Consider the following 27,827-nt stretch of genomic DNA (forward strand, 5'->3'; position numbering starts at 1 on the left):
ATCCATTTGTTATTGTTATTATTATCATCATCATTATTATTATTTTACAGCAGCAGGTGGGAATTAAACCAGGGTAATGGACTCAGGTTTAAGTCACACCTCCGGCTGTATAATAATAACAATAATGATGATCATAATAGTAAATTATGTTGCCAGTCATGTTGCTTAGAGTGTTCAAGGTCCAACTTTTTGAAATAACCTGTTTGCACGTGTGTGTTTTCAGCAGAACGTTGGTGTCGAGATGTATTGAGGCGACTCCAGAACGGATCAGTGTCCGCCGTTGCCGAACCGTCGCTCGAAGAAATAGATGGACGTTGTTGCGCGAGAAGGACTTTGAGTCGGCCTCGCGGTCGACCTCGTGCTCAAACGCGCTTCCGTTTGATTTTGCTTCGCAGGGCAGCGCCGCCCAGCCGTCTTGTCTTTACCTGTTTCGGAAGTGGAGCTCCGTGGTGCTGGAGGTGCAGTCTTGTCACTCACTTTGCAGGGCGTCTGCAAAAGAAAAAAAATCCTGCAGTATGTTAGAAGGAGAATATGGTGTTTTTTGGGTATGATGTCTCCGAAGTAACACATTGTTACGTCTAGTACTAGTATTACTAGTACCATGTCCTTTACCACCTCGGAGACAGTGGTGCACAAACCAGTTTACCTCACTACAGGAACAAGGCACATCTTACATTCTGAGCCACTGCTCATCCCACATGCAATAGGTCCATAATCTAAAACCCGTCAGTCTTGGTCTCTATGTGGTGGAATTAGCTCCCTCTGTTCCTCGGAGCTGCTGAATCCCTTCCAGTATTCAAGAAGAGTTTCAAAACCAATCCTTTTCTCACCCATTTTTCTCCCAAGCTCCCAGAGCCTTCATAAGGTAGTCCCTCACTTGCTACTACTTATCTACTGTGTTTTTCTCCTCATTTTACTATTTATATACCACCTTTACAGGTCGCGTTACTGAATAAACAAGCTGGGCTGTGGAAAAGGTGCTGATTGGATCATCCGCTGTCACATGACAACAGGAACCAACTTTGTCTTCTCTGTGACTTGGCCTTTGTGTGATAAAGTGCCGCTTTAGTCGTGCACACAATGGCCGTGTTGTAATAGATGATGTGTCGCCGTGGCGACGGTGCTGGGAAAGAATTAGCTCTGTTGCCCTTGCGCTTCACCCCTCAGACTTACATAGAGCCCCACCCCCTTTCCAGAGAGGTGCGGAGGCTGTTGCTCTCAGCCCCGGGCAGTTCCACAAACAGCCGGAGGGCAGCGGTGTAGGTGTGCCGCGAAAGAACCCTACCGCCGGAAATCTTTCCTGCGCAGGATGATAATCAGACGGCCGAGGGGCAACCTGTAAATGGAAGAGGCCTGGCTGAGGGCCGTGGGACGCGCTTGTTGTCTGGAAGAGCTGTGATGTGGAGATTGAAGCAGCGGCGCCTCTGAGCCTCCCTTCGGCCGCTGAGGACCATGGTAATATACGGCTGCGGAGCTGTGGAGCGCGGTCCAGACGCCAAGGCAGGATTCCGGGGAATTTCTCTTTTCTGATGGGGACTGGGGGTCATAATAACTGTTGGAGATGCTATATGAAACTCAGGGGGTCGATATATCGGAACAGACGCAGGAAAATACGACGCAGGTTGAGTTCGGGGAGCTCCGCGTTGATCTTCTGCTGTCTGGCGAAGGACCATGTGAGGTTCATGGGGGGTGTGGGATGCCTGCCTGCATCAATGGCAGGGCCGGCTGGTACCCTAGTGTTTAGAGCTGCTGCTTTTGGACCCAAAGGTGCAGGTTCAAATCCCATGCCTAGCTGTAGTACCCTCGAATAAGGTACTTACCCTAAATTGCTCTCGTAAAATTACCCAGCTGTATAAATGGGTAAGTAATAGTAGGCAGTTTAAAATTTTAAGTCACTTCGGAGAAAAGCGTCACATAAAAGAGTAAATGTAAAGCACTGTGGTCAACCCTCTACAATCGTTCACCCACGTTAGCAGCGCAGCGCAACACGCCGATGCACAAAGGGCAGTGTAGCATCACCAGTTCACCTGAAATGGTCTTTGGGAGGAAACAAGAGCACCCGGAAGAAGCCTAGGAGGGAACATGCAAACTCCACACAGACTGAGCAGGATTCGAACCCACAGCTCCGGAGCTGCGAGGCACCGGCGCTACCCGCTGAACCGCCGTTCGGCACAGCATCTTGTCGCCAAGGGAGGATGAACTTCCTCCTGATTAAAGCACATTGCGTTTGCTGTGTGTGACACGTGCTGAGCAGAACGGCGGGAGCACGGGGTCACATCCCACGTGGTCCCAGCGTCCTTCCTAATGAGGTTTCTCATCGCTGACCAATTCTTGGTCCCATCTTGTGATCGGTGAACCACCTCCCCCCGCGTTACATCACATCCCGGTCCAGTCACCCCCCGACACACCACGCATGCAGCAGCACAACAGTCCGCTAATACTGACATTTTAATTGCTTGGATAATGAATGAGTCCAAACAATGTAAGGGGGGGTTTTCCATCGGCATGTCCCACTGGGGTCCCACTAGGGTGTCCCGCTGGATGGAATCAGCCAGAAGAGCAGCCAGGGACTCTTACACAACGTAGCTTTGTGGTTTGATGTTAGACCGAACGCACGGGTTGCTCCTATCCCTCCAGATGCGAAACCTCCGAACTCATGACCCATCCTGTCCCGACCTTAAATTTGCAAATACCCTCAGAGGTTAAAGCAGCTATTGTTTTTTTTTTTTTCCTCAGTTTTTTTTATTTTTTTTTTTTTTTGGCTGAGCCGACATGTGGTGTGGCGCTCTGTCCAAAACCCACTGCTGTGTGTTGCTGTTGTTTCCTTGGGGCTTTTGTTTAATTCTTTGAGGCCCTGGAGCAGAACTTGTCTTTATTTGGGGTGTTAAGTTGGCCTCTGGTGGGTTTTTTTTTTTTATTTTTTTTTAAAAAAAAGATGTATAAAATTAAATTTATAATGCAGTGCGAACAAAGATTGGCTTCTTGTGAGAGGCCGGCTAGTCGTCCCCCACCTTACGGAGGTCATTTGCTCCTGAAGAACTGTTCGTAAAGTCAGTTCTCACAACTCTGTTTTTCATGTTTCGTGCATAGTTTGTGCATTCCTGAGCCCCAGCACTGACATCCATTTATGGTAAAGTATCACCAAATCGGAGTAAAATGGACACAGTTACTACAATAGTTTACATTAGTTACCATAGCACAAGATAATACGGCAGTTTCCCTTCATTAATTCTTGCATAATAACACTGTTATTAACTTAGCTAAATACTAGTCGATAACCTTTCACTTTGAAGAAAGGCGACGTACAAATGTAAGTGTAAAGACGAAGAAATGCCTCGAAGAGGAGGCATGAAATGGGACTGCTCAGAAAGTGCAACTGTCGTAACTTGTGTAATGGGTGTGACTGTAGCTGGATAAGTAAACCGATGTGTGAATACTAGTGTAATTACAGTACGTTAGGATACGCTCTCTGTGTGTATGTGCCGTGCGGGAGTACGGAGGACAGTTCATCACAGAAGCTCCGTGTTCCTGTGTCAAAATGCGCTCGTGGGTTGTGCGTTTCACCAGTTGGGGAATTATTAACAGCTGCACACACAGGCCCAGCTGTTCAGTGTCTCTCTGCAAAGCCTAGAAAGAGAAGATGGTCCCACCCGGTCGTCCGTGTCCAGACCCACGTAATAAACTCCGCCCACCATTGCCCATCTTTCGTCATTCCCACCACGAATCTCAAAATCAAAGCTTTTCACTGCAATTACCGCGTCCCTTTCCACACTTTCACACACTCACGGCTCGTGTCCTTCCGCAGGTGTCCGTTGGACAGCTCTATTCCACCCAGAAGACCATCGTGGAGGACAAGGAGATGCAGAGGCCCAACTGACCAGGTGGCCAGAAGATCAGTGAGCCTCAGTTGCCATGATGAACCTTCTCCACGGGACGGAGGGGGAAACACTGTGACCTCTATAGCTTGGCTTCCCCACCATCGTTAAGTGTTCATGTCTCCACATATTGTAGAAGTATGTATCGTATTTATTTTTACCGTTGAAAGTGATGCAACAATTAAAATACATATTCAAAGCGAGAAGTATTATCTCAGTGTTTTACAGGTTTGGTGTCTCATTTATACAGGGAAACTCAAATGGGGTGGTACGGTGGCACAGCGAGTAGCGCTGGTGTCTCACAGCGCCTGGGTGGTGCGAGATGTCATGAGTTTGATCCCTGCTCAGTCTGCGTGGAGTTCTCATGTTCCCCTGTTTCTGCCGGGTGCTCTGGTTTCCTCCCACACTCCAAAGACATGCTGTTCAGGTTCACCCAGTGTGTGAGTGACAGAGAGTGTGTGTGTGTGTTCCACTGATGTATGGATGACTGACCCAGTGTAAGTAGTGTATCTAGCGGTGTAAGTCACCATGGTGAATAAGGTGTGTGGGCTGATATCACACTACATAGAGTTCATTGGAAGTTGCTTTGGAGAAAAGTGTCTGATAAATAAATAGATGTAAATAGAGGCGGGACAATCAATGAGATTGTTGTAATACTAACAGTGACAGGAACTGCAGGGAGGTTAAAATGTTTTTATTATTATATCCATGTTTTTTAGCTGCATACATGTGAGCGGTGTGTATGGATAGTGTGTATGAAGAGCTTCTGTTCAGTGCTGCACAGGAGTAGCAATTCTTTGACGCCCAAATGATGGGTTGCGTGTGTAGGTGTTTGGTGTGGCTGATGGTGATGGTGCCGAAGCTCTTCGGAGCCACACACACAGCGCGCAGCAAGTTAATGCGAGAGATGAGTGTGATCCTGCTGTGTGTCGGGCTGCAAACCAGGAGGCTTCACTGACCTCTGGGGTACAAAAGGGCTCAAAGCAGGTGCTGCAGGATCCCACCCCCACCACAAAGTGCCGGATTGTGGGTCAAGACCCAGAGACCGACGGCACCCCTTATGGAGGACTCACTGCATGGTATTTGACATGTTTTTACCGCACCGAATAAATCGGTATTAAAGAGCTCCATTTATTCCAGCCCCACTCCAGTTATGGTCTCATTTGTGTGTTAATGCTAATGGAGTAAATTACTACTGAACTGTTTTATGTGGCCCTTAACCACCTCTATCCTACCTTTTTAGGAGTTTGCCGAAGTGCCCGGACCCCCCGATCCCATCAGTTTGTTAGTATAAGTGGCAGGTGAACGGATCTGTGTGTCACAAATATAGAGAGGCTCATAAGTACAACTTTAGTCACGCGATCTGCGATTGCCAACCAATGAAAGGCTAATTATTTAAAATAATAAGGAAACATAAAGTCACTTTCTTTTCTAAGAATGACCTGAACAATGTTTGTATGATCCTTACAGTTTCTCTTTCCCTTGTCTGTTGTCATGATTATATTAAGGTGATGCATTCAGCTACATTTTGTCTCTTTGGCAAAATGATATATTTTATTGATTATTTTCCATCAATATACACAGTAACCCCCCCCTCCACGAACGACACAGGTAATGATGTCTGCTCAGGGGAAGCTCCTCTGCCCAGCGCCCACATCTGAATGTGGAGGAAATGGTGTGGAACATCACGCCTGGTGTCTCGCCGTGCTCCTCGGACCCCTGATGTCACTTTGCCGAGTTTGTTCCATCCAGGGACATGGAGGAGACATGAAGGTGGTCTTTTGCTGCACCTTGACACAGTACAGCATGCCCACTCTGGGGTCTCGTGAAGCTCCTTTGTCCCCCAGTTCTCACCTCAGGAGGGTTTGAGGGTTGCAGAGCTTTGGAACAAATAGAGTGGAGCAAAACCCACATGATTCATACAGTAATAATGCAGTAAATTATATTACTGCCTCTCCATGTGGCTCCTTATTATTTAGCAGTATTTCTCTTTACAGTGTCAGCTTTTTATACGGAAGCCACTTCCAAAGACACCCACTTATACTACAGTATACTGTCAATTTGGGGTAAACGCCCTGAGTGGGGAACTGCAGCAGGAGTGGGATTCGAACCAGCAACCCGATAGCAAGGGACTAGTGACTCTACCAGCTGCTGTTTTTTTTTTTTTTTTTTCCAATTTTTTAAATTTATTTATTTTTAATTAACGTTCATAAGACATCCAAGTAGGGTAATTATGATAGGTTTGTCTGAGTAAATAAATTTTATTTTTATATTTATAAAAGCTGTTATTCTATAATAATAAGACACACAGCTGGCCGCTTTAGTCGCACTTTATTCTCCGTGTTTGTGAACAAAAGTGTTTCATTTACACAGGACGTTGTGTGGTAATTGTGATACCTCACAATCCCACCCCCCCCCCTTTGGCGGGCGGGTCCCGGGGGATCGCTTGGAATGTTATTAAAAATCTCATTACGCGCCCCTGGGAGCCGCCGGGCATGCGCTTAACGCGGCTCATTTACCGTGTTTAACCGTGTTTTACCGTGTAGTTCCACCCCCCGTTGTTGTCCCACCACTCGCCGAGCTCCGTCCTGCAGAACACCGCGAAGCGCACCGCCGTGTCCGCTTCCAGGGGCCCGGGCACGCGCAACGTGAACGCGAAGCGCGTGCCTGCCTCGGCGCCTACTTGGTCCGGCGCGAGGGCCCCGTGCGCGTCCGCGAAGGAGAGCCACTCGTCGAGAGTGTAGCGCGCGCCCACCTCCGCGCGGCGGCTGCCCGAGGTGAGCGCGCGGACGAGGCCACGGACTTCCAGGCCGGAGACGGACACGTCCTCCAGGGCCACGTGACAGCGGCGGACACGCGCGTCGAAATCGGCGCTCTCCGGGGGCATGGAGAACGCGGGCGCGGGCGCCTCCTCGGCGGCACTGAAGCGCTTCACGCTGGCCAGGTCGAGCCCGAGCGCGTCCGCGAACTGCACCTTCTTCCTGCAGCCGTCGGAGGGGAGCGTGGGTGCAGCGTGGCCGAGCCGCGTGGGCGCGGAGATGCCCCCCCTCGTCCTCCTCCCGCGCACCTCCGCGCCTCCATCGCTGTGCGAGAACACCTCCTCCGGAGGGGGGTCCGTCCCCGGGCTCTCGGGAGCGCCGTGCGCGTCCATGAGCCGAGATGCTCCGCACCTCGGAGACGAACTTGTGTGACCCGGGGGCGCGACAGGAGACCGTCTGCGCGTGTCCGCGGCTGTCCGGCATCAGATGTACCTGTGCGGTGGTGCGTCACGGCGGCGCGGGTCGCCATCAGAGCAGCTGGGGCGTTGGGACAACGAGGGGTGGGGGAGCCCTGTCAGCGGAGAGCACGTGCGCCGGGACCGTCAAACTAGTGATGAGGTTAATGAGAGGATGAGATGACACGAAGTTGATTAAATAAACACCGGGGACAAGTTCCACTTCCCGTTACACACACACACACACACACACACACACACACACACACTTCCGGAACCGCTTGTCCCATACAGGGTCGCGGGAAACCGGAGCCTACCCGGCAACACAGGGCGTAAGGCCGGAGGGGGAAGGGGACACACCCAGGACGGGACGCTAGTCCGTCGCAAGGCACCCCAAGCGGGACTCGAACCCCACGCCCACCGGAGAGCAGGACCAGGTCCAACCCACTGCGCCACCCCGTTCCCGTTAAAATGTTACCTAATAAAAATAACAACTGTGAAAAGTGCTGCAGTAAACGCATCCCAAATTCCAGTGGAGCAGAGCGCGCGCCCGCAGCCTGCCAGTTTGTCGCTCTTTTCTGCCCCCAACATTGTGACTGTTGTCCCATTTGCAGGGTTCAGGTTCACACTTGAACACATTTTTTTATGAACTACAACTTTAAAGAGACTAGACAGGGGGTGTGTCACACACTTGTATCCTATTCACTCCCTCAGTTTGGATAAATGCCTGGTGAGGGTCCCGGCTCTCCGGACCCTATCCCGAAGGGGGGTCTGGAGGGATACCAGTCCATCACAAAGTAGCAACACACACAGTCACACACAATGGGCAAGTTAGCGTGACAAATTCACTGGAACTGCGTGTTTTTGTGCTGTGGGAGGAAACCGGAGCACCCAGAGCGGAGAACATGCCAACTCCACAGACTGAGTCGGATTCGAACCTACGTCCGAAGGCCGGGTGCAGTGAGGCTCTAGCTGTTGTGTAAAGAATATAGGAAATGAAGGGAGTGAAATTGTAAGTACCTCTAAACATCACTTACCATAGTATACTAGTACATCATTGTACACTTGACTGTAAATTATACCGCAGTAAATCATATTATACAGTATCACAACATACCTCACTGATCTATCCTATATCGTGTACAAAACTGAATTTACAACACGACCACTATACCGTAATAAACTGTACTGAGCTTTACTGTGTTTTACTGTACAGTCACGCTACACTTCAATGTACGATACTGAACCGTCAGATATTCCGTATTAGGATATAGTTTATTACGGTATATAATACTATTTGTAGTTACTAATAATACGATTGTTCATCATCATTTTTAGTAATAATAAGAATAATAATAAAACCATCATTCGGCCAAATCCGACTATAACATTAAGTGCAGGAGTAACATTAGAAATACAGACGAGGAAGTTCTCGCAGAAGCTCACATTTATTGTTCTACTGCGTTATAATGCAAATATTTCTGCTGAAAAGTGTAAACTATCACCACTTAACCCCTTGAACGCCGGCGTGCTTCTCACATCTCCGCCTAAAGTCTCAGTGCGGTTTAAAGCTTCGTGTATTATGATCACTTTCGTGTTTGTTCACTTTTTTCCATTCGTTGCTCGACCGAGAGGTCAGAGAAGGCGAGTTAAAGTAACGATCGCGTAACAGCTGCGTAGTTCAGACGCGTCATAGTCGAGAAACTGCGGCCGATTTACGCAGAAGCGTATTTACTCACCAGTCGCGTCTTCCCCCCCCCCCCCGTTTGTAGTTCGTGGGACGTTAATAATTGACACTCACTGCGCTCATATTTATCTTGGAGTTCCATGAAACCACTGGAAAAGTGTATGTAACGTCAACAAAGAAGAGTAACAGTAATAACTTCAACAATAATAATAAATAATGTGAATCTGCTCAAATTGTGACCCGAGTACCCAGTCAGACCTGTGATTTCGAACACGTTACGAAATAAAGTGTTTAAATATAATGTGTTTATAAAAACTGACCGAAACACACGACATCGGCCTTTATTAATTAAAGCATAATAAGCAACAAACTCGATGCATCTTTCAAGTTCAGAAGCGCCGCAACTTCAGACCACATGGCTGCACACGTGACGGACCAGCAGCTTCGTCAGATAAGAAGCATCCTATTGGAAGGCTGGGCCTGTACAGGATGTGACGTAAGGGGGCCGGGTTTTTCCGAGGACTGTGATTGGTTCTCGATACGCTGCGGGAATGAACTGCGGAAGAGAATACTTCTGAAAAGTTTGAGTCCGCAGATCAGTGCGGTTAAAAATAATGTTAAAAAGAAGCGAACTGTAATTTGTCCATTTTCAAGTCAAACGTCAGCCATGTTCTCGGAGCTACAGAAGTGCCCGCGAAACGTGTTGGTGTGCGAGAGATCCAGTTTTATGAATGAGAAGTCCCGGCATGACAAACACGTGTCGCAACATTATTTCAACTACAAGGTGAGCGCGCGGAGGTGTGTAGCGGCACGTGTGAGGGAGCACGAGCACGGAGCTGGCGCGTAGGACGATGGATGGTCCACGCGTGTCACTGATGGTCCCCCGAACCGCGTCGTCCCGCAGGTCTCCGTTTTCATCCCACACTGCGGGGTCCCTCCTTCGTCCCTGAGCGACGCCATGCGCCGTTTCACCCGCTTTTACCTGGTCAGGGAGGTGCCTGTGTTTGAGTTGCTGGGGGAGGAGTGTCTGGAGAAGACTGTGAGGACAGGTAGGCTGCCGCAGGGCTTTCTGGGACACGGCAGGGCCTGCAGGTGGAGATGTGTGAGATGGGTGTGATGGGGGGGGGGGTGTGTCGGGGGTGGAGGAGACGTGTGAGATGGGTGTGATGGGGGGGGGGGGGGTTGTGTCGGGGGTGGAGGAGACGTGTGAGATGGGTGTGATGGGGGGGGGGGGGGTGTGTCGGGGGTGGAGGAGACGTGTGAGATGGGTGTGATGGGGGGGGGGGGGGGGGGGGGGGGGTGTGTCGGGGGTGGAGGAGACGTGTGAGATGGGTGTGATGGGGGGGGGGGTGTGTCGGGGGGGGAGGAGACGTGTGAGATGGGTGTGATGGGGGGGGGGGTGTGTCGGGGGTGGAGGAGACGTGTGAGATGGGTGTGATGGGGGGGGGGGTGTGTCGGGGGTGGAGGAGACGTGTGAGATGGGTGTGATGGGGGGGGGGTGTGTCGGGGGTGGAGGAGACGTGTGAGATGGGTGTGATGGGGGGGGGGTGTGTCGGGGGTGGAGGAGACGTGTGAGATGGGTGTGATGGGGGGGGGGTGTGTCGGGGGTGGAGGAGACGTGTGAGATGGGTGTGATGGGGGGGGGGGGTGTGTCGGGGGTGGAGGAGACGTGTGAGATGGGTGTGATGGGGGGGGGGGGTGTGTCGGGGGGGGAGGAGACGGGTGAGATGGGTGTGATGGGGGGGGGGGTGTGTCGGGGGTGGAGGAGACGTGTGAGATGGGTGTGAGGGGGGGGGGGTGTGTCGGGGGTGGAGGAGACGTGTGAGATGGGTGTGATGGGGGGGGGGTGTGTCGGGGGTGGAGGAGACGTGTGAGATGGGTGTGATGGGGGGGGGGGGTGTGTCGGGGGTGGAGGAGACGTGTGAGATGGGTGTGATGGGGGGGGTGTGTGTGTCGGGGGTGGAGGAGACGTGTGAGATGGGTGTGATGGGGGGGGGGGGGTGTCGGGGGGGGGGGAGACGTGTGAGGGGGGTGTGATGGGGGGGGGGGTGTGTCGGGGGTGGAGGGAGACGTGTGAGATGGGTGTGATGGGGGGGGTGTGTGTGTCGGGGGTGGAGGAGACGTGTGAGATGGGTGTGATGGGGGGGGGGGGTGTCGGGGGTGGAGGAGACGTGTGAGATGGGTGTGATGGGGGGGGGGTGTGTCGGGGGTGGAGGAGACGTGTGAGATGGGTGTGATGGGGGGGGGGTGTGTCGGGGGTGGAGGAGACGTGTGAGATGGGTGTGATGGGGGGGGGGTGTGTCGGGGGTGGAGGAGACGTGTGAGATGGGTGTGATGGGGGGGGGGTGTGTCGGGGGTGGAGGAGACGTGTGAGATGGGTGTGATGGGGGGGGGGGTGTGTGGGGGGGGGAGGAGACGTGTGAGATGGGTGTGATGGGGGGGGGGGTGTGTCGGGGGTGGAGGAGACGTGTGAGATGGGTGTGATGGGGGGGGGGGGGTGTGTCGGGGGTGGAGGAGACGTGTGAGATGGGTGTGATGGGGGGGGGGTGTGTCGGGGGTGGAGGAGACGTGTGAGATGGGTGTGATGGGGGGGGGGGGGGGGGGTGTGTCGGGGGTGGAGGAGACGTGTGAGATGGGTGTGATGGGGAGGGGGTGTGTCGGGGGTGGAGGAGACGGGTGGATGGGGGCACTGACCGCCCTGTGTGTCTTGTGTGATCCAGGTAGATTCTATGCCCTGTCCTACAAGACGAGAATCGACCAAGACGACGTCGTCGCCCTTCTTCCCACTGGTCAGAATAACACTCGTTTATTTTACCGATTTGCTGATCACACTGTTTGTTCCCCCCCCACTTACACCGCTCAGTACTCTTACTGGGGTAATTCTGGCTAAGTACCTTGCTAAGGGCATTGCAGCAGCAACCTTCAGGCTACAAGTCCACATCCTTAACCGCTGCGCCACCTACCGTGTGTCTCTACGCAGCGTCTGTGTTCCGCTTCACTCTCTTGTCCCGCCAGGTCAGTTGATACTGTCTGTGGTTAAGGACACGTACGAGCAGCTGGGTCTGGAGGGCAGGCCGTCGCAGTACGCCCATAAACGGCCCATGAGATACGGTGCGTGTCTTCAGCACTTCCCCCTCACGTCAGTACAGGGTGCCACTTGGTTTGCTCTTACGTGTCTCGGTTGTTTTCTCCCCAGTGGTGGTCATAGACCTCACAGACAAGTCCATGGCCCCGGGTTCGAAACGCTACGACCGGGTGTTGTGGGCCCTCAGAGAAAAAGTGCCGCTCAAGACGGACTTCCTAATGGCCTGTCACAGCGTTGGTGAGTTGGTAGAGTACCTAGCAGATATGTGGATGCAGGTTTCAGTCCCTGTCTCAACCTGCCTGTCCCCATCCTGATTAGTATTTACATTTAGTCATTTAACTGATGCTTTTCTCCAAAGTGACTTACACATATGTACTCAAGAAATGTAGGGTAAGTACCTTGCTCAAGGGTACTACAGCTGGAGGAGGGAGTTGAACCTGTGACTTTTCAGTCCAAAGGGAGCAGCTCCAACCTCTACACTACCGGCTGCCCCTTATTTAAAAATAAATAAATAAATGTGCCAGCTTTCCCTTTATAAAGTGTGCCTTTGTATAGGAAATGTTGAGATGTTTGTGTCTTTTTCTAGGAGCCACAAAATTCAAAATGACCTAGTGCTCCTGACCTATTGAAGAGTACACTTTGTATACCGAGTTGCACATTGCGTAGTGGAAATGTTTGCTAAATGAATGACTGTAAATGTAATGTGTGATTATTATTATTATTATTATTATTATTATTATTAATAATTATTAATAATTATGAATGTGATTCTTACCCCACAGCAGTACACTGAACTGTCGCACTTAATCCATTTTGGACAGACTCATACTAGTATGGCTCTTCTGCGCTCTTAGTGGGCACCGAGGCCTGGTCTCTGCCACCCTGCCTCTCCCGGTACCCCTGGAAGGAGCTCCAGGCATCTGTGGACACCCAGACCTTGCGAGACCTGCCCTGCCCTGTCCTTCATGGCGACGACCTGCGCGGAGAGACCGCCTGCGAACCTCACGCCTTCCTGGAGTGGCTGGGAGCTGTCGGCTTGGGCATCGGCTGGTGAGGTGACCTGTGGCACGCCGTGCCGCCTCTCTGTCCCACCATCCCTAGCACAGCAGCTCATTGGTCCAAAGGCATCTTGAGGGTTCAGACATACCTAGTGGAGAGCAGTTGCTTGAGAAGGTAACGAACGTCAGTAGAAAGAGGACCCTACTGAGAGCACCTTGCTCATTAGGATGTTCGCAAATTAATCGGATTAGCCGCATCTCTGGTGTCGCAGAAACCTGAGAACATGCAGCAGTAGAGAGAGAGACGGACACGAGGTAAAGCCCAGGGTCACCGACTGGCAGCTTTTGTCATCTGCAGTGAGAACGAGGCCACGAGTTTCCTATCCACGTATGAATGTCCAGAGCCGCGGACGCTTGTGGACCAGGCTGTGCTCTGCACGGTCACTGGGCTGCTGCTTCCTGAGGATATCCACTCGCTGCTGGAGGAGCTGCGGTAAGACCGCCGCTATCCTCTTATTTTGGGTCTGTCTTTTTTTTTTTTTTTTTTGTTACAATTAAGCTTTTCACATAGTCGTGTCTTTGTATGGTCATATTTAGATGAGCTTTCTGGGAGCACTGGTGTCTCACAGGTCCTGGGGCTGTTTGAGACATGGTTTTGAATCTGGCTCCTGTGCAGGATTTGTATGTTCTGTTCTTGTCTGGATGTCCTTTAGGTGCTCTGGTTTCCTCCCACAGTCAAATGTTTCAGGTTAACAGATGCCTTTGAATTGCCGTGTGTGTGTTAAATTATTGTTCTATATAAATAGAAAGCTGCCTTGGACAAATGTATATCTCCTCAAGTATAATCAACTTATGGATGATAACATTGGACAAAGTCTCATGTCAGCACCAGTGATCCAGGTTGTTAGGTTGTGTTCATCAGTGTAAAAGCCCGCTGACGTTCTCGCTGTTTCTTCTCCTCTTGCTCGAAGGCGCTATTTTGACCAGCCCAAGTCGTCATCCTGGCTCTCACTGGTGGTCCACGGCTTTGCGGACAGTCCCATCTCCTGGGGGATGGCAGAGCACGGCTTCCACAAGGGCGGGGAGAACTTCTACAGCTTCGTGCTCTTTAAGAACCAGGACTATTGGCTGCACATGGGCACTGGGGCAAATGATGGCTGCCCTCCCTAACCACTTTAGTACACGTACGTGTCATAACTTCACGTGAAGTGTCACATGAACAGGAGCTAAGAGAGACCTGTGGGGCAGCGCACATCTGGAGGTCTTCAGATCTGCTCCATAACTGACTTCAATTCTATGCTGTAGTCACTAACCAATGGTGTGAAGACCTGTGAATCAATAAAACAATGAAGTACTTTCCTTTTTGTATGCCTGAGTGAAAAATACAATTGGTCTGCAGGGCACGGATGTTTCCCCACTACAACACTTATAATAATGTCGTACCTGAAAGGAAACATCAGTTACTGTTCCAGTTCAGCTCTGTAATAAATGTCAGTGTGATTGTGGGTTTAATTATAAAGAGACCAATGAATAGTTCAGCATTGTCAAATAGTCTCTTTAAAAATTGTTCCCTCTATTCTGTGGTAGCAGGCGAACTGATCCTAATGCACTTTCAGGTGCTGGAAATATGAATTTTAATTTCAATACTTCACTAAGACAGACATCGCAGAGGCAACCGATTCGACGACAAAGCTTCACTAAGATTGATACCAAATGAGTCAAAATAGCATAACGTATGAAACAAGTTTATTTTACCCAGGTTTTCACAGCTGTATATATTTCATATTAATCTATAAAACTTTACAGATTGTACAGTATATATAGTATTTATATATAGCTCAGTCTATGACAAGAAATAGGTCCCAAAGGTGAAAAAAATACTGTACTGGGTATTCAGGCTGAAGGCAAAAACTTACATTTGAGCTTTCCAACATGGAGCAGGACACTAAGGGTCAGCCCTAACAGCAAAATCTGACAGTATAAAAATAAGGTACATTTTAGAGCACACTGTTTTCAAATAAGCCCGCCCCCTTCCTCCAACTCAGACGCAGCACAAGGAATGGGCTCGAGGTGGGTGTTTTTCTTCTTTTTGGCAGAGCAAAAGTACCTGATATCATAGAGGACATGAAAGCTATATTTTGGTTTATGTAGGATGAGGTTTGTGGGGGGGTGGGAGGCGTGTGTTGTGTATGTGCTGATGGAGGTGGGGGAAGCAGTTTGCTCTGAGTCACGTTTCCTTGCCTCTGCTGCCGGGGTTGTCAGTGGTGTCGCCTGGATGCTCTCGCTAAAGGTCCTGCTTTTGATTACAATCTTCCCCCAGGTGTAGGATTATGGAAGAACGCTAAGGCCATTCCTGGGGATGGGGTTAAGGTTAGGGTTAGGGTTGGGCAGCTCAACAATTTTCTGATTTCCGCTCACTTCTGGTCAAGAGGTCTCACCTAGACACACCCTTGTTTTCTGGCCTCATTGTTGCAGCTAGCAGACCTCACAACAGGGCAAGAACTGGATTCACTGTGACTCACCAGAGGTTCAGAGTGTGAGTGAAGGAGGGAAACTGGTCTCGCACTAGAATGGAGAGAAGAGGAGAGGGAGCAACTACCTGTCTTAGAGCACGGCCTGAATGGCATCTGTGCTGAACAGAATGAGAGAAGGTGATTCATGCGAGACGCTTCATTGTCGCTTCAACATTATGTCCATTTTAAATACTTAAAAAAAAAAAATTTAAAAAATCCGTATGATTTTTTTTTTTTTTTTTTTTTAAAAAAAAGTGGTTTATCATTTTTAAATTTTTTAGAAAATTCACCAGACAAGTTGAATAAACTTTGTCCAGATCATGATGGACTTTTCTACAGTCCAGTTTTCCAATTTTTATGGTGTCAGAGTAATTCATGAGCTTGGCCCCCACTCAACACTGACTACAGACAATATTAGTGTTATTAATCGCCACTTGGGTTAATTTAGAGGATTGAGATCAGTTATAAACATACGCCTATATCGATAGACCCTCAGTCACCATCGTTAAGGTCGACTGCCTCAAAATATGCTCAGTGACACCACCGATACACATGCGGGCCCTGAAGGGCACATCTAGTTTTACACTTGCTACCCCTGGAGTGGTCTGGAAGATAAAAGAACGGATTCATGTTTGATGAGAGTCGACACCGGAGTTGGACGGGAATCCCAGTGTGCCTGCTGGCCGTATCTCGCTCACATTCATAAAGAAGCCTGGCACGCTATGCCTTTGGTTTTCGTTAACCAGATGACTTCAATAACGCCGCCGACCGATTCCGCTTCCGAATACAAAAAAGGGGGTTTTTGATATCCCTGACATTTACGAGGCCCGCAGACAAGAGAACGGCAGAACACACATGTTCCCCCAGCTATATGATACAAACACAGGAAGATATTCTCTCCAGATTTCCTTCAAAACAATGGCATGAAACAACTGCATATTACTTTAACTTATTAAATTAAAAATATTTTAAGACAAGCCTAGACAAAACATTTACATTAACAAGAGAAAATATTTGGTGTAACATACTTAACCTAAAGCCAAAGGAGAGAGGAAAAAACAAAGACAAAATGACCATCAACACAAACAGCCATTAAAAATAAAAACAAATATACCAAAATGTATACAAAAAACAAAAAAAAAAAAAAAAAAACTTTTTTTTTTTTTTTTTTTTTTAAAAGGATAAACTAAGCTTACATAAAACTTAGATTTAATTTCTGGTTAAAGTAATACTGCCAGGTGGATTTAACTGGTTTTGTCAAGTGTACAAGTTTTCCCAGGTCTCAAGGAGCTAATGAGGACGTCCAAAAAGGGATGGGCTCCGCTGTGGGAGTCAGCCAATCATCCCCAAATAGTCCTCTCCTGCATCGTTTAAAACTGAACTTTGAGCAGGCGAGCTGAAGGTGCGCATGGTGTCAGTAAGGCTCATTTGTCCTCAAACAAGAACGAGGACATCCGGCAGTCCAACCTGTCCAACTACATGGAGTGTACGACACTTCTGCTTTGCCTTGCCATTCCTCTGCTTCCCTTCTACCCACAAACATGGTTAAACAGTGTTGGTACTCCAGATTCTTAGCGCACATAAAGCACAGGGAAGGAGTCAAGGGGGTGATGGGAGACACTTAGAGGCAAAGCATGCTGGGAAGGCCAGTCCTAGTCCCAGTGCTGTAGTTTTGTTCACCTTGTAAGGCATTCTTTATTTCGCTTAGTCCGTCACTCCGAACAAAAGGGGAGAGAGAAAAAAAACTTCTTCCCCATGTTACACAGATAAACTTCTGTGCAAACACACACACACACACACACACACACACACAGAAAAACTGTGTGCAGAGCTCGGACGTGCGCTACCGATGCTGCAGTTGGCGATGCAGGCGTGGATGTTTAGAACTCGTCGATCTTCTTCTGCAGGTACTTGAGGATGGAGTCCATGCCCTGCGGTGAGCCCCACACCCTCTTCAGGGCCTCGCACTCCTGGTCGTTGGCTTGCTCTAGCGCCACCCTGCTGGTGTTGCGCACCAGGGCTTTGGACTCGCACAGAACCTGGGCGCCGCCAGAGTGATGGAAGGCAAGCAAAGAGGGAGGGGCAAAAGGCAAATTAAGTGGATTATGGAAAGTGATGCTGATCTTACAGTAGACACCAGGAAGAACACGTTACAATGGCATTACTGTGAAAAATGTATGTATGAAATCTATTCTGAGCACGGGGGGGATTCCAGCCTGTGAGGTAGTGACAAAAATAATGTAATGGCATGGCCTGTAACGGTAGTTACCTTTATAAATGATATGTGAAGTGACAGAAAGGCACGTGCTGTCATAAATACGCGTTTTTCTTATGAATTATTGAGGAGAACAGAAATGACAAGGGTAAACCCTGGAGGTGCGCTAATGTAAACTGAACAAATACTGCACAAGACTCTCGTTCCAGCTGCACCAGGAAAGAGGTGAAATGTAATAAACCCGTGACATGCGTCTGTAAAGTTTACAGATGTACCATGATAACCGAAGGCGCAATATCAAAAATCATACGTACACTGCTTAAATTACTGTGATGGCCAAAATACAGAAGAAATTAAAAATACATTACGCAGCAGCTGCCATAAATTATTGAAACCTAAAGACTGATGTAACATCTTTAGCATTAATAAACAACAAGCAATAAGAACACCACCCAGATGCCAATTATGAAGGCTTTTCAGAAACCCAGAAATTTCAGTACCGTCTTCAGGACAGAGAGCAGACAGTTTGATCGTGGCCTCTGCAGTAGAAACACTGACACAATTCTTGATGTGACAGAAGGTAACAGCTTGCGGTAACCACACATGAAGCTGAGAGGAGAAACCTCAGGGTACCCTACTGGAGTGTGTGTGTGTGTGTGTGGGGAGGGGGGGCGGAGCTGCACGATGTGTATGTACATGAGGTGTGAGGAGAAACTAAAGAGAACGAAAGGTCAACGAGAACGTGTGCGGTGTGAGAATGCGACAAAAGAAAATCAAAAAGAAATTAAAGGGATGACTTACAACTGAATTACAAGAGACTAGCTCCCTAATGCGCACCATCACCTCCTGAGTGAACGTCCCGGGCCAGAAGACCTGGGAGACCAAACCCTTGGAGCACGCCTCCTGAGCCGTCAGCTTGCGGCCGCTCAGCAGCATCTCGCTGGCCTGCGGGGGGTGGGGGGGGGAGGTTGGTGGTTAGGATGCAGGGAGCATGTCAGCATACGTGGTCCACGCAGCACCTGCTATGACTTCATCCAAGTCTAGGTGAAGTTAGGTGTGCTTTAGATTACAGGTGGCACCTTCCAACGAGTCTAAGCCCAACTCATCTATTGGCACAGCTCAACTATAGCACAACTACCCAACTATTTACCAAAATCTTGTTGACCACATTTAAAAAACAAAAAAAAATACTCCTGTCTACATGTTTCCATGGCAAAGATCCAGGAATATGTTATAATGGAACGTGACTTGGAGGTTCAAGATGCAGGCAGGTCAGTCACTTTGGTGGAATATCCAGGTGTAAAGAGCTTTTCCCCCCCATAGGGGTGCACTATCACAGAGCAGCAGAGACAGTGGAAGGAGACAGAAGAGTGACGTTCACTTAGCCTAAGGTCTAACAAAGAGCACCAGCATCCCCCAGAATCGTGCGTAATGGGTGCCCTTCTGTACAAGTATTTAGTAAGGAGAAAACGGGGGTGTGCCACCTAAATGTGAGTGCAGCCAGGACAGCAAGGCTCTCGTGGAACGAGGCAGAAAACGAGGTAGAGATGGCAGCCAAACACTCTGTGTCAGTCTCTGTTCTTCTACTGCCCTCTACAGTGTGGCGAACCACTCAAAGAATTGCTCTTCCCTCCAAAACACGGCCCAGCTGAACACCGAAACTTCAGCTCATATGGCTGCACTATGGAAGGTTGTCTTCCTGCTTGACCTCCTTCTGGGTTGTGTCCACGGAAGAGCTGAAGGCCAGAAGGGATGAGTAATCATGATGATTTCACAGGGGAAACTCAAAGAAGATATGTCCTTGATGTAAACTAAACTGATCGCAACTGAACTGTATCTCAGAAAAAGCCTCTTATTTTTTTTAAATTGACATTTCTCACACTTTTTTCCAAAGCGACTTGGAGTGCTAATATACTTATTATTTACACATTTATACAGCTGGATTATTTTACTGAAGCAATTTAGGGTTAGTATCTTGCTCAAGGGTACTACAGCTGGAGGTGGGATTTGAACCTGCGACCTCTTGACCATTACGCTACCAGCTGCCCGGTCATAGTTCTCCCTAGATGAATGTAAGGTGAACCGTGCTACAATGACATTCGCTGCATAAAATAAACTTGGCAGACACATTGACTTAGAAAGTATTTCTGGCACTACCAGCAGTGGAATGAAATTCAGCTGAAATGTCAAATGGAGCTGTGCTGGTCACAGATCTGGTTCAAAAGACTCACGCGGCAGGAAAGGGTCCGTCTCGTGCCAGGATTACACGCTCAGCAAAAAATCCTGGCGTCCAGAGCAGACACCAGACAGTTGTGTCTGATTCAAAGTATGCGCCTGAGATCAGCCTGAAGCCTTCGGAACTCAGCTCACCACATTGTGCCTTTCTACTGATGGAGCTGCTGACCTTCGAAATTACTACTGAATGTCACTGAACAACTAGCTGAGTGCATAATTACATGTTAGGTGGGGAGGTGGCAAAATAATGTTAAGGACTCCTTTTAGGCAGAATTTCAACGCTGCAGTAAAAGGCAACAGATCGAGTGAAATGTTAAAGCAAGAGCGAGAAAACCAGCAGAGGCGATCAGTCGACCAGGGAAGGCGCCAGGAAGGGTGAAAGGAAGAGGGACACGCAAGAAAAGGGGAAAACGTGCAGGGAGCATAAAGGGCAAGACAGCTGTTTCGAGGGTGAAAAGGAGAGGGGAGTAACAGCGACTTGGGTTATGAAAACGAGGACAAACTCACAGAAGCCATGCCCATTACTCGGGGGAAGGTGAGGGACGAGCAGGCATCGGGCGTCTGGCCAAAGGTGGTGTAGGGAGTCTGGAACCAGGCCTTCTCATTGGCCCAGACAACGTCGCAAAGTGGCAGAATGGACGCTCCCAAACCCACTGCTGGCCCGTTGACCGCCACGATGATGGGCTTCTTGAACTGGATGAAGGTGTTCACAAATGTTCTGAAGAAAGAGGGAAAACAAATTATACATCACAGTCATGAGTACCAGCTAGGGAGGCACGAGCATTTCCGTCATCTATGTTACCATGGTCATTATGTCGAGGGTAGGGTAAGTACCATCATGTGAAATCCAGTTCATGGGAAATTTCATGGTTTTCACAGTAGGGGAGGGTAACAGAAGTGGCTTTCCATTCTACTGTGCATGTCTTTGCACTGTAGGGGGAAACCAGAGTGCCACAAAACAATGCTGCAATACATAATAATCAAGATGATGGTTCTCAGCTCTGCTTTAAGTCCTCATCAAGACTTAATGGTGATAACAGTTTTAACAGGACCTAGATGCACAAAACTGAAGTAAATATAATGGTTATGTTCTTCCTGCCCATTATATGAGATAGTATGAGATTCCAAAAGACCAATTTGCTATGAGCAGGGAAAAGAGCAACAGCTGGTTACCTTCAAGCTCCCTGGCTTTACGAAGGTACAGCCTCTCCTCATGCTTACTGTAAATCTATATGTCTGTTCGGTGTGGGGCTCTTAATCCTAAATCCATAAAATATCTCAATAAAGTGGTCACGGAGGATCCATCCCAACCTTTGCCATAACCACAAAGTGATCATCTCTGCTACTTTTTACTGCAAGGCCACAACTGAATGCCACAGGATGCGGCAAAACCACAAAAAGGGCACAATGAAAAAATGGTGCTTGTGTGAAACTAAGAGCGTGTACAGTTTTAGCTCAGTTACACCAGGAAATGAAAGACAATGAAGCCATTTGCAGAAATGACTTCCCGAAATGCAACACAATTCATTATAGAAGCAGAAACCCATTCGTCCCATTTGTCCACTGGAGAGCTAAGATCAGCCAAAATCAGCTTGGCACATAGACATCCGTCCTCGTAATCGATTGGAGCGGCCCCACAAATGCATTGGAGAAACGTCTGACACCTGAGCCTTCTCTGCGCTCAGCTGGATCTCCTTCGACTGGAGGGCATCAATAACATCTGACTGAAGTGAGTGCCCCCAGGGAACAAAGGGATATCTAAGATTTTTCGCATTCCAGGGAGCTAGACCTTCCCAGGGGACTGGAACGACTGTGCCATTAACTTCTTCGTTGAGAGCAATCCGCTGTGTGTCCAACCTTTAGCGATTGACCATCGCATCTCCAGGTTTCCACTTTCAGACAACATGCTGGATAATTACAAAGCGAAGGGGCCTTTACAATCCCATCATTGCCCTTCATTCCTCACCTGATGCATTCTGCCATCTTGATGCTCTCTTTCTTCCTGTCATCCGTCAGTCGTCGGATGAAGTAAATGAAGTCGAGGCCAAAGCAGAAGACGCTTCCGACTGCACTGAGCAGCACCAGTTTGCTGTCATCTGCTGCCGCGGTGCTCATGGCGCTCTGCACCTCCTTCATCACCTGAATCATCAGTGGCACCATCATCATAAACCATCGTCATCCAGTACCTCATCGTTCAGTCTGCTCGCTAGGTTTGGTCGCTAACACATTCCACTTGCATCGCAAGTCTACACACACAGCATCTTGAAAGCAAACGTTGCTAGCAATGAAGCTCAAAGGAATCCTTCCTTTCAAAGGTGCCCAGATGACAACTATAACCACTACAGAGATGAACGAACACCTTTCAGCAGTTATATTACCATAATCACCTTCATAGTCATCATCTTCAACTACCTGCTCTTTGACATTAAAAAGCATCAGTATTAATTTATACAACTATTAAATGATAATTTAAACTTTCTTGTACATACATAATCCATTTAGGGGTCTGCTGGATCAAGGTCTGTGATTTAGGTATTGTCAGTATCTTGAAAGAATCATTTGCTACAGTGACAAATTAGACCATCAAAAGCAACATCACATATGATACTGACTCTGTAGACTAGGAAAAAAAAGTTATAAAATATGATCACATTCCCCATAACCGTTCAGAATGATAGGGGGACACAAAGCACCCAAGGGGTGAGGCTCCTTGCCGACTCACATCGGGGTTGAGGGAGTTGTTCTCGGATGACTTTGTGGAGAGCAGGATGTGCGTGAAGCCATCCTGCTTCTTCACCACGATGTCGCGGTAGCGGTAGGCGCTCTCTGTTTGCCGGACGCTGAAGCGCAGGCGCTTGTCGAAGGCAGTACGCTCCTCGAACCGGCGCTTGCTGGCTGCACTCGACGCCCCGCTGGCAGCATTCTGAGAGCTGGCTGTCCCATTGGCCGGTAGGGCTTCCATGAAGGTGGACGTACCTTTGTGGGGTGACGATGGAGGGATTACGTCAGCGTCAGGTTGAGAATCCACGATGTGTCGACTGTGTCTCGCTTTGCATCCTCTTTTTATGTGCTGATTTGGACATGGCAGGAAGTTCTGCTAACGCCTGGCCTTCCACTCGGACCAGTACCTTGGTATGCTGCAACTTTTTCAACGCATCCAACATAAGTCACCCGAAAAAAGCAGACCATCTCAAAGCACATGGAACCTGGCCACTCTCAAGCAAATGGCAGGATGTCCAAGTCAATTAGTTACCACAGCAACTGAAGAGACACATTTCAGTGTTCTGCAGATATGTTTGGAGCATGGATGGAGACAGAAGTGCAAGGAATCTCCCTCGGTCGAGCCAATTTTCCAGCCTGACTGCAGGTGACTGAAAACACGCAAGTATGCATGGGACTGAGCAAATTATTAATACACAATAATTATATACACACACACACACATTTTCAGAACCGCTTGTCCCATACGGGGTCACGGGGAACCGGAGCCTACCCGGGAACACAGGGGCGTAAGGCCAGAGGGGGAGGGGACACACCCAGGACGGGACGCCAGTCCGTCGCAAGGCACCCCAAGCGGGACTTGAACCCCAGACCCACTGGACAGCAGGACTGTGGTCCAACCCACTGCGCCACCGCACCCCCGTATAATATATATATATATATATATATATATATATATATATTATATATATATATATATGAAAGAACTCGAATTAGTATTTTTCCCACATTCCACATCAACCACTGCCTGGCTGAATTACTTGTGCAAGAGGGAAGATATTCATATTATTTTTTATACATTTGGACATAAAAATCCAAACAACCAAGAACTGCAGGTCCTCCTACACCTTAGCCCAATCTCACTGTGCAGTGAGCTGGTAAAACTGAAAAAAACTGGACAGGCTATGGTAGAGATCTGTTTTCTGCATAGAAGGTGACGAGTAATCTGACGGGAGGGACGGGGGGAATAAAGAAATGTTACAGTCTCTGGTTGGATCGTGTCTGGAAGTATTCTCTATGTATCCATGCCATCTGGTGATGGAAGTTCCTCTTAATCTAGATATCAGAAAATCATTAGCGCACAGGAGCCACTCTCGCAACGAGGGCAGCTGTGTAACCACAGCAGAGAGCAACACGGCCTTGTGTACGTGCTGCCACGGTGACAAACAATCCACGTCGCAGCCAATGGCTGTAGCCCTCTGCACAGTGCCGGTGATAAACACTGAGCAACAGCCGATAATAAACAAAGTGTCACAGATCCGGACCCGCACAACAAATTAATACCAATTTTCATTTCAATCTTCAGAGCCTAGGGAGGTGTGATGACACAGCTGGTTTGGCTGGGTCTGCCTCTCTGGCAGGTCTACGGTTTGAGTCCCGCTTGGGGTGCCTTGTGATGGACTGGCGTCCCGTCCTGGGTGTGTCCCCTCTCTCTCCAGCCTTATGCCCTGTGTTGCTGGGTTAGGCTCAAGTTAGCTGCGACTCCGCTCGGGGCAAGCGGCTTCAGACAGAGTGTGTGTGTGTGTGTGCGCACGTGTCTTCAGAGCCTGTGAGAACAGAGTGCATATTTTTTTTTTTTTTTTTTTTTAAAAACACGACATACAGGCTTCATGGCTAGATGCAAAGGATTTTCATTTAACATATTTTCTGTGTGGAAAACAAAAGCCTTGTAGAGCTACAGCTCTAGAGATGAATCAATTTCAGATGTTTCAAAAATAATGGAAAATTAAACTCTAGTACATATTTTGAGTTCCAAAATGTTACTGCCGCTAAATCAATTAGCAAGCCTGAAGGGGGGGAGGGAAAAAAAAAAAAAAAAAAAAAAAAAAATCAGTAAGTGCTACAGGAAAAAGTATACAGACCACAGCAAGAAGTGCATGCAGAGCAACTCATCTTAACTTCTGGCAAAGTTACTTTATCACAGCTGACACACAAAAGGGATGTGACAGGGCTCCATCTAACCTGCCCCAGTAAGGATACTGCTCTTACCTTTCCCGTTGAGGGAGCGCACCGCAGCAGGTGTGATGGGCACCTGTGGAGGGGGGAATATAGACTGAGTCCGTGGCCGTGTCCCCATCCGAGCCCTTTCATCTCCAGGCCCCAGAAGAGTCCCTGGGGGCTTCTCTAGCAAAGCCACCTCTGGAGGCACAGAGTCAGGCTCCTGCCCTGTCTGCTCAAGGCTGTGGGCTGCCTCGCTGGGCGACTCCTCTGAGTCAGTCCGGCTCTTCATGGGGCTCTTGGGCACCAAGATCTTAATGCCGGACTTGGCCAAATCTACACTCCGACGCCCAGTGCCAGCAGTGTGGGCTGCTGCCACACCAGTGGCAACACTGCTGACGCGTCGGTATTTCTGGCTAGAGAGAAGCTGCTCTGTGTCCATTTTGGCATCGGCATCCCGCACAGCAAGAGGGGACGGCTGCTGTTGCCGAAGTTTTTGGACAGGCAGGATCACATTGGTGGCAGTAGTGGGATTTCCAGTGAGCGACAGCTGTAATGGCGGTTGTTGCTGTGTCTGATGAGGCCTGCAGATCTGCTTGCGGGCGTTGTTGCCGGGTCCGTGGCCAGGGGAGTTGCGTGTAGACCGAAGAAGGCCACCATCCTTCTGCTGCTCACTGTGAAGACGGTTAAACTCATGGATGAACTCCATGCAGTTGGAGAGGTGCATCTCTGGTTCCCATGTGTCTCCTTCGTAGCCGTAGCCCCTCCAGCGCACCAGATACTCCATTTTCCCTTTCTTATTTTTCCGTTTGTCCACAATTCTTTCCACCTGAAGAAAATTAAGAAAAATAATGAAGAGACCAGAAGAGAAATTTGGGTCCTTTACCTCTATTCAGCAGATGCAAACAATCAGTTTGTTTTAATTGAGTTTCTTTAGGTACAATCAGTAATAAATTGGTTAAGCACACCTTTGAAATTTTATGGATAATCAACATAGCATTTCTATCTTCTTACTTACCTGTACAACAATTTCCAGGATACATAGCATCACAAATTATTTGACATGGTTATTTTTATCTTTATTTCACATTTGTATCTACTCTGTGCATGGAAAAAGAAAAATTAATAGAAAAATGAGAACTCTAATTCTTTCATTAGCCTCTGTAATGACTATGAAGGCAATGTCATATAACAGACCTAAAGATAAACTTCTGAAGACAACCCAAACATTAAATGCAGGAAACTCACAGGCTGCTGGGCAAAACTAATGGTGACAGGTAGCCATTTTCTGTCCAAGGGCAAGCAGTATCCAATGGCGTTCCCTGGCGTACCCTGTGGGAACTGGCAAACCCATGGGCCCATCAGCCTCATTTACACACATACAACAAATAATGGGCCGAGCAGCTCTGCGACACTGGTGCTCTGCGTTTCCATTACATGTTTAAGCGAGTTGCCCGCAGAGCAATGTTCTCCTGAGGGAGACAGGAGTGCTAATGAAAGGACTAGCAGGAAGGGGCTTGGTATGGTACGGTACCATGTTAAACTTGGGATTTAGGAGTTGCTGCCATAAAAACATCCCAAACTTACATATTAAGGAAGCTACTGTTTAAATAAAATATTTTTTCTTTAGTAACCAAAAAATTAGTAGCCCAAGGAAACTAACATTCAGAATTAGGTTAAAGAAAGCAATGGCCTTTGGAGCAGCACGAAGCAGAGTAGGCAGAGTGCTGCCTTCAGATCAGAAGGTTCCCTGTTCAGGTTTCACTTATGGTTCAAGTGCCTTAGAGCAAGGTACTTACCCTGATTTGCTGCAGTAAAAAGTACCCACCTTAAAAATGGTTAAATCATTATAAGTATCTTAACAGTGGAAACTGCTTTGGAGAAAAGTGTCCTAAACAAATGTCTTTGCACTCTCAATGTGAAAAAAGAACATATACGGTATATTTTAGTGTTTCATATGATCAGTAAACAATGGGTACTGGAAAAAGTAAAAAGGATGAGACCTTTTTTCTCTTTAAACAATTTTTTAAAAACACATGGTGGCCATCTCTGGATGTGGTTAAAAGGTCATGAGAACTCAAAGGATGATTCAGAGAGCAGAGGGACAAAAATGAGGGACAGTAACAGGTAAGACATAAGTAAAATCACTTGCAAAGAAGCAACAGTATGAGTACTATATATATATATATATGTATGTGTGTTTAAATGGAAGCACACTACCGCCTACTTCAAGTGTTTCACTCAGGTCACCACAAGGCTTTATTCTGTTGGCAAAATGTCATACCTACTCTCAGAAATGTTATTGTACTGCACTCAGCTCTCCAGTTTGTTTGTGTGCATCAGGAATTTCAATAGTGAATTTGTTCTGCTCCTGCCACTGCCAGACATTAAATGATGGCTGCATTCACAAAAAGAAAGTCCATTTCTTTCTGTTGGGTTCCTTCAACGTGAGCAAAATCCTTTGTTCACAACACATTATAGCCACAAATCAGTCATCAATGTAAATCTGACACGTGAAAATAGTAAATGAAGTCCTATCAGCTATAACAAGAGTGACGCCAACAATCCTCAGTGAGGGCAGTGTTGCCGGAAAAAGAGAGCGTTGGGTTCATGATTTCGGAGATGGCAAAGTCATGGACACAAGTGCAGTGCCAGTGAGGCACTTCAGTGTTCTTGGGAGAAGTGCTTGCTACTAACAATATTCAGTTCAAGTACAAACAAATAACATAAAACACAGTAGAACACCATGTACAGGGGCTGTACAACTACAGTCATTCGCCGCTTAACGTTTCGCATAAAGACTGAGCGCATATACGTACGACAGTGGTTCCATAAGATTATAATGGGGCTGAAAAATTCTTATCGACTAGCGATGTTGTAGCGCAACATGTTACTCATGTGTTTGTGGTGGTGCTGCTGTAAACAAACCTACTATGCTGCCAGTCGTATAAAAGTATAGCACATACAATTATGTACAGTACATAATACTTGAGAAGACACTTATGTTACTGGTTTATGTATTTACTATACTGTACTTATCGTTATTTTACAGTGTACTCTTTCTAGT

The 27,827-nt window shown here is 48.1% G+C and overlaps 4 protein-coding genes across 10 annotated transcripts in view; 2 read left to right on the plus strand and 2 right to left on the minus strand.

Annotated features, from left to right (window-relative positions):
* The window catches only part of lyrm4a (LYR motif containing 4 a), a 36,199-nt gene extending 32,121 nt beyond the window's left edge, over nucleotides 1-4,078 (plus strand). The window contains exon 4 of one of the 2 annotated variants that reach the window (XR_001965644.1): nucleotides 3,806-3,869. Coding sequence is in view for 1 of the 2 variants with exons in the window: in XM_018741761.1 (XP_018597277.1) it covers nucleotides 3,806-3,877 (72 nt within the window). In the remaining variant the exon portion in view is untranslated. Of the gene's footprint in view, nucleotides 1-3,805 lie in introns of both variants that reach the window. The other variant, XM_018741761.1, reaches the window with a different exon arrangement.
* A 1,362-nt stretch (nucleotides 4,079-5,440) lies between these two features.
* On the minus strand, nucleotides 5,441-9,155 carry LOC114910917 (protein phosphatase 1 regulatory subunit 3D-like). Of its 2 annotated transcripts, XM_029253326.1 has the most exons (4): nucleotides 9,097-9,155; nucleotides 8,891-8,925; nucleotides 6,415-7,241; nucleotides 5,441-5,755 (listed from the first exon to the last, which is right to left on the minus strand). In XM_029253326.1, the coding sequence occupies exons 3-4, from the start codon at nucleotides 7,024-7,026 to the stop codon at nucleotides 5,726-5,728; spliced, it is 642 nt and encodes a 213-aa protein (XP_029109159.1). In that variant the 5' UTR covers nucleotides 7,027-7,241; nucleotides 8,891-8,925; nucleotides 9,097-9,155; the 3' UTR covers nucleotides 5,441-5,725. The 2 variants fall into 2 exon arrangements, with proteins under 2 accessions (XP_029109159.1, XP_029109158.1); XM_029253325.1 differs by lacking the exons at nucleotides 8,891-8,925; nucleotides 9,097-9,155 and having other exon boundaries at nucleotides 6,415-7,314.
* On the plus strand, nucleotides 7,694-14,268 carry rpp40 (ribonuclease P/MRP 40 subunit). 2 transcript variants are annotated; one of them, XM_018741723.2, is made up of 8 exons: nucleotides 7,694-8,101; nucleotides 9,681-9,825; nucleotides 11,497-11,565; nucleotides 11,792-11,887; nucleotides 11,973-12,098; nucleotides 12,716-12,911; nucleotides 13,218-13,352; nucleotides 13,831-14,268. In XM_018741723.2, the coding sequence occupies exons 2-8, from the start codon at nucleotides 9,735-9,737 to the stop codon at nucleotides 14,027-14,029; spliced, it is 912 nt and encodes a 303-aa protein (XP_018597239.1). In that variant the 5' UTR covers nucleotides 7,694-8,101; nucleotides 9,681-9,734; the 3' UTR covers nucleotides 14,030-14,268. The 2 variants fall into 2 exon arrangements, with proteins under 2 accessions (XP_018597239.1, XP_018597238.1); XM_018741722.1 differs by lacking the exon at nucleotides 7,694-8,101 and adding an exon at nucleotides 9,314-9,560.
* A 2,328-nt stretch (nucleotides 14,269-16,596) lies between these two features.
* The window catches only part of LOC108928027 (chromodomain Y-like protein), a 28,606-nt gene continuing 17,375 nt past the window's right edge, over nucleotides 16,597-27,827 (minus strand). The window contains exons 2-8 of one of the 4 annotated variants that reach the window (XM_018741770.2): nucleotides 26,009-26,101; nucleotides 24,812-25,589; nucleotides 22,545-22,798; nucleotides 21,789-21,961; nucleotides 20,330-20,540; nucleotides 18,389-18,532; nucleotides 16,597-17,411 (exon numbers count right to left, since the gene is read on the minus strand). In XM_018741770.2, coding sequence (XP_018597286.1) covers nucleotides 17,253-17,411; nucleotides 18,389-18,532; nucleotides 20,330-20,540; nucleotides 21,789-21,961; nucleotides 22,545-22,798; nucleotides 24,812-25,589; nucleotides 26,009-26,101 — 1,812 coding nt within the window. In that variant the 3' untranslated portion in view covers nucleotides 16,597-17,252. Of the gene's footprint in view, nucleotides 17,412-18,388; nucleotides 18,533-20,329; nucleotides 20,541-21,788; nucleotides 21,962-22,544; nucleotides 22,799-24,811; nucleotides 25,590-26,008; nucleotides 26,584-27,827 lie in introns of those variants that run through there. The other 3 variants (XM_018741771.2, XM_018741769.2, XM_018741772.2) reach the window with 3 other exon arrangements.

Source organism: Scleropages formosus, chromosome 7 (assembly GCF_900964775.1).
Source record: "Scleropages formosus chromosome 7, fSclFor1.1, whole genome shotgun sequence".
NCBI classification, from domain to species: domain Eukaryota; kingdom Metazoa; phylum Chordata; class Actinopteri; order Osteoglossiformes; family Osteoglossidae; genus Scleropages; species Scleropages formosus.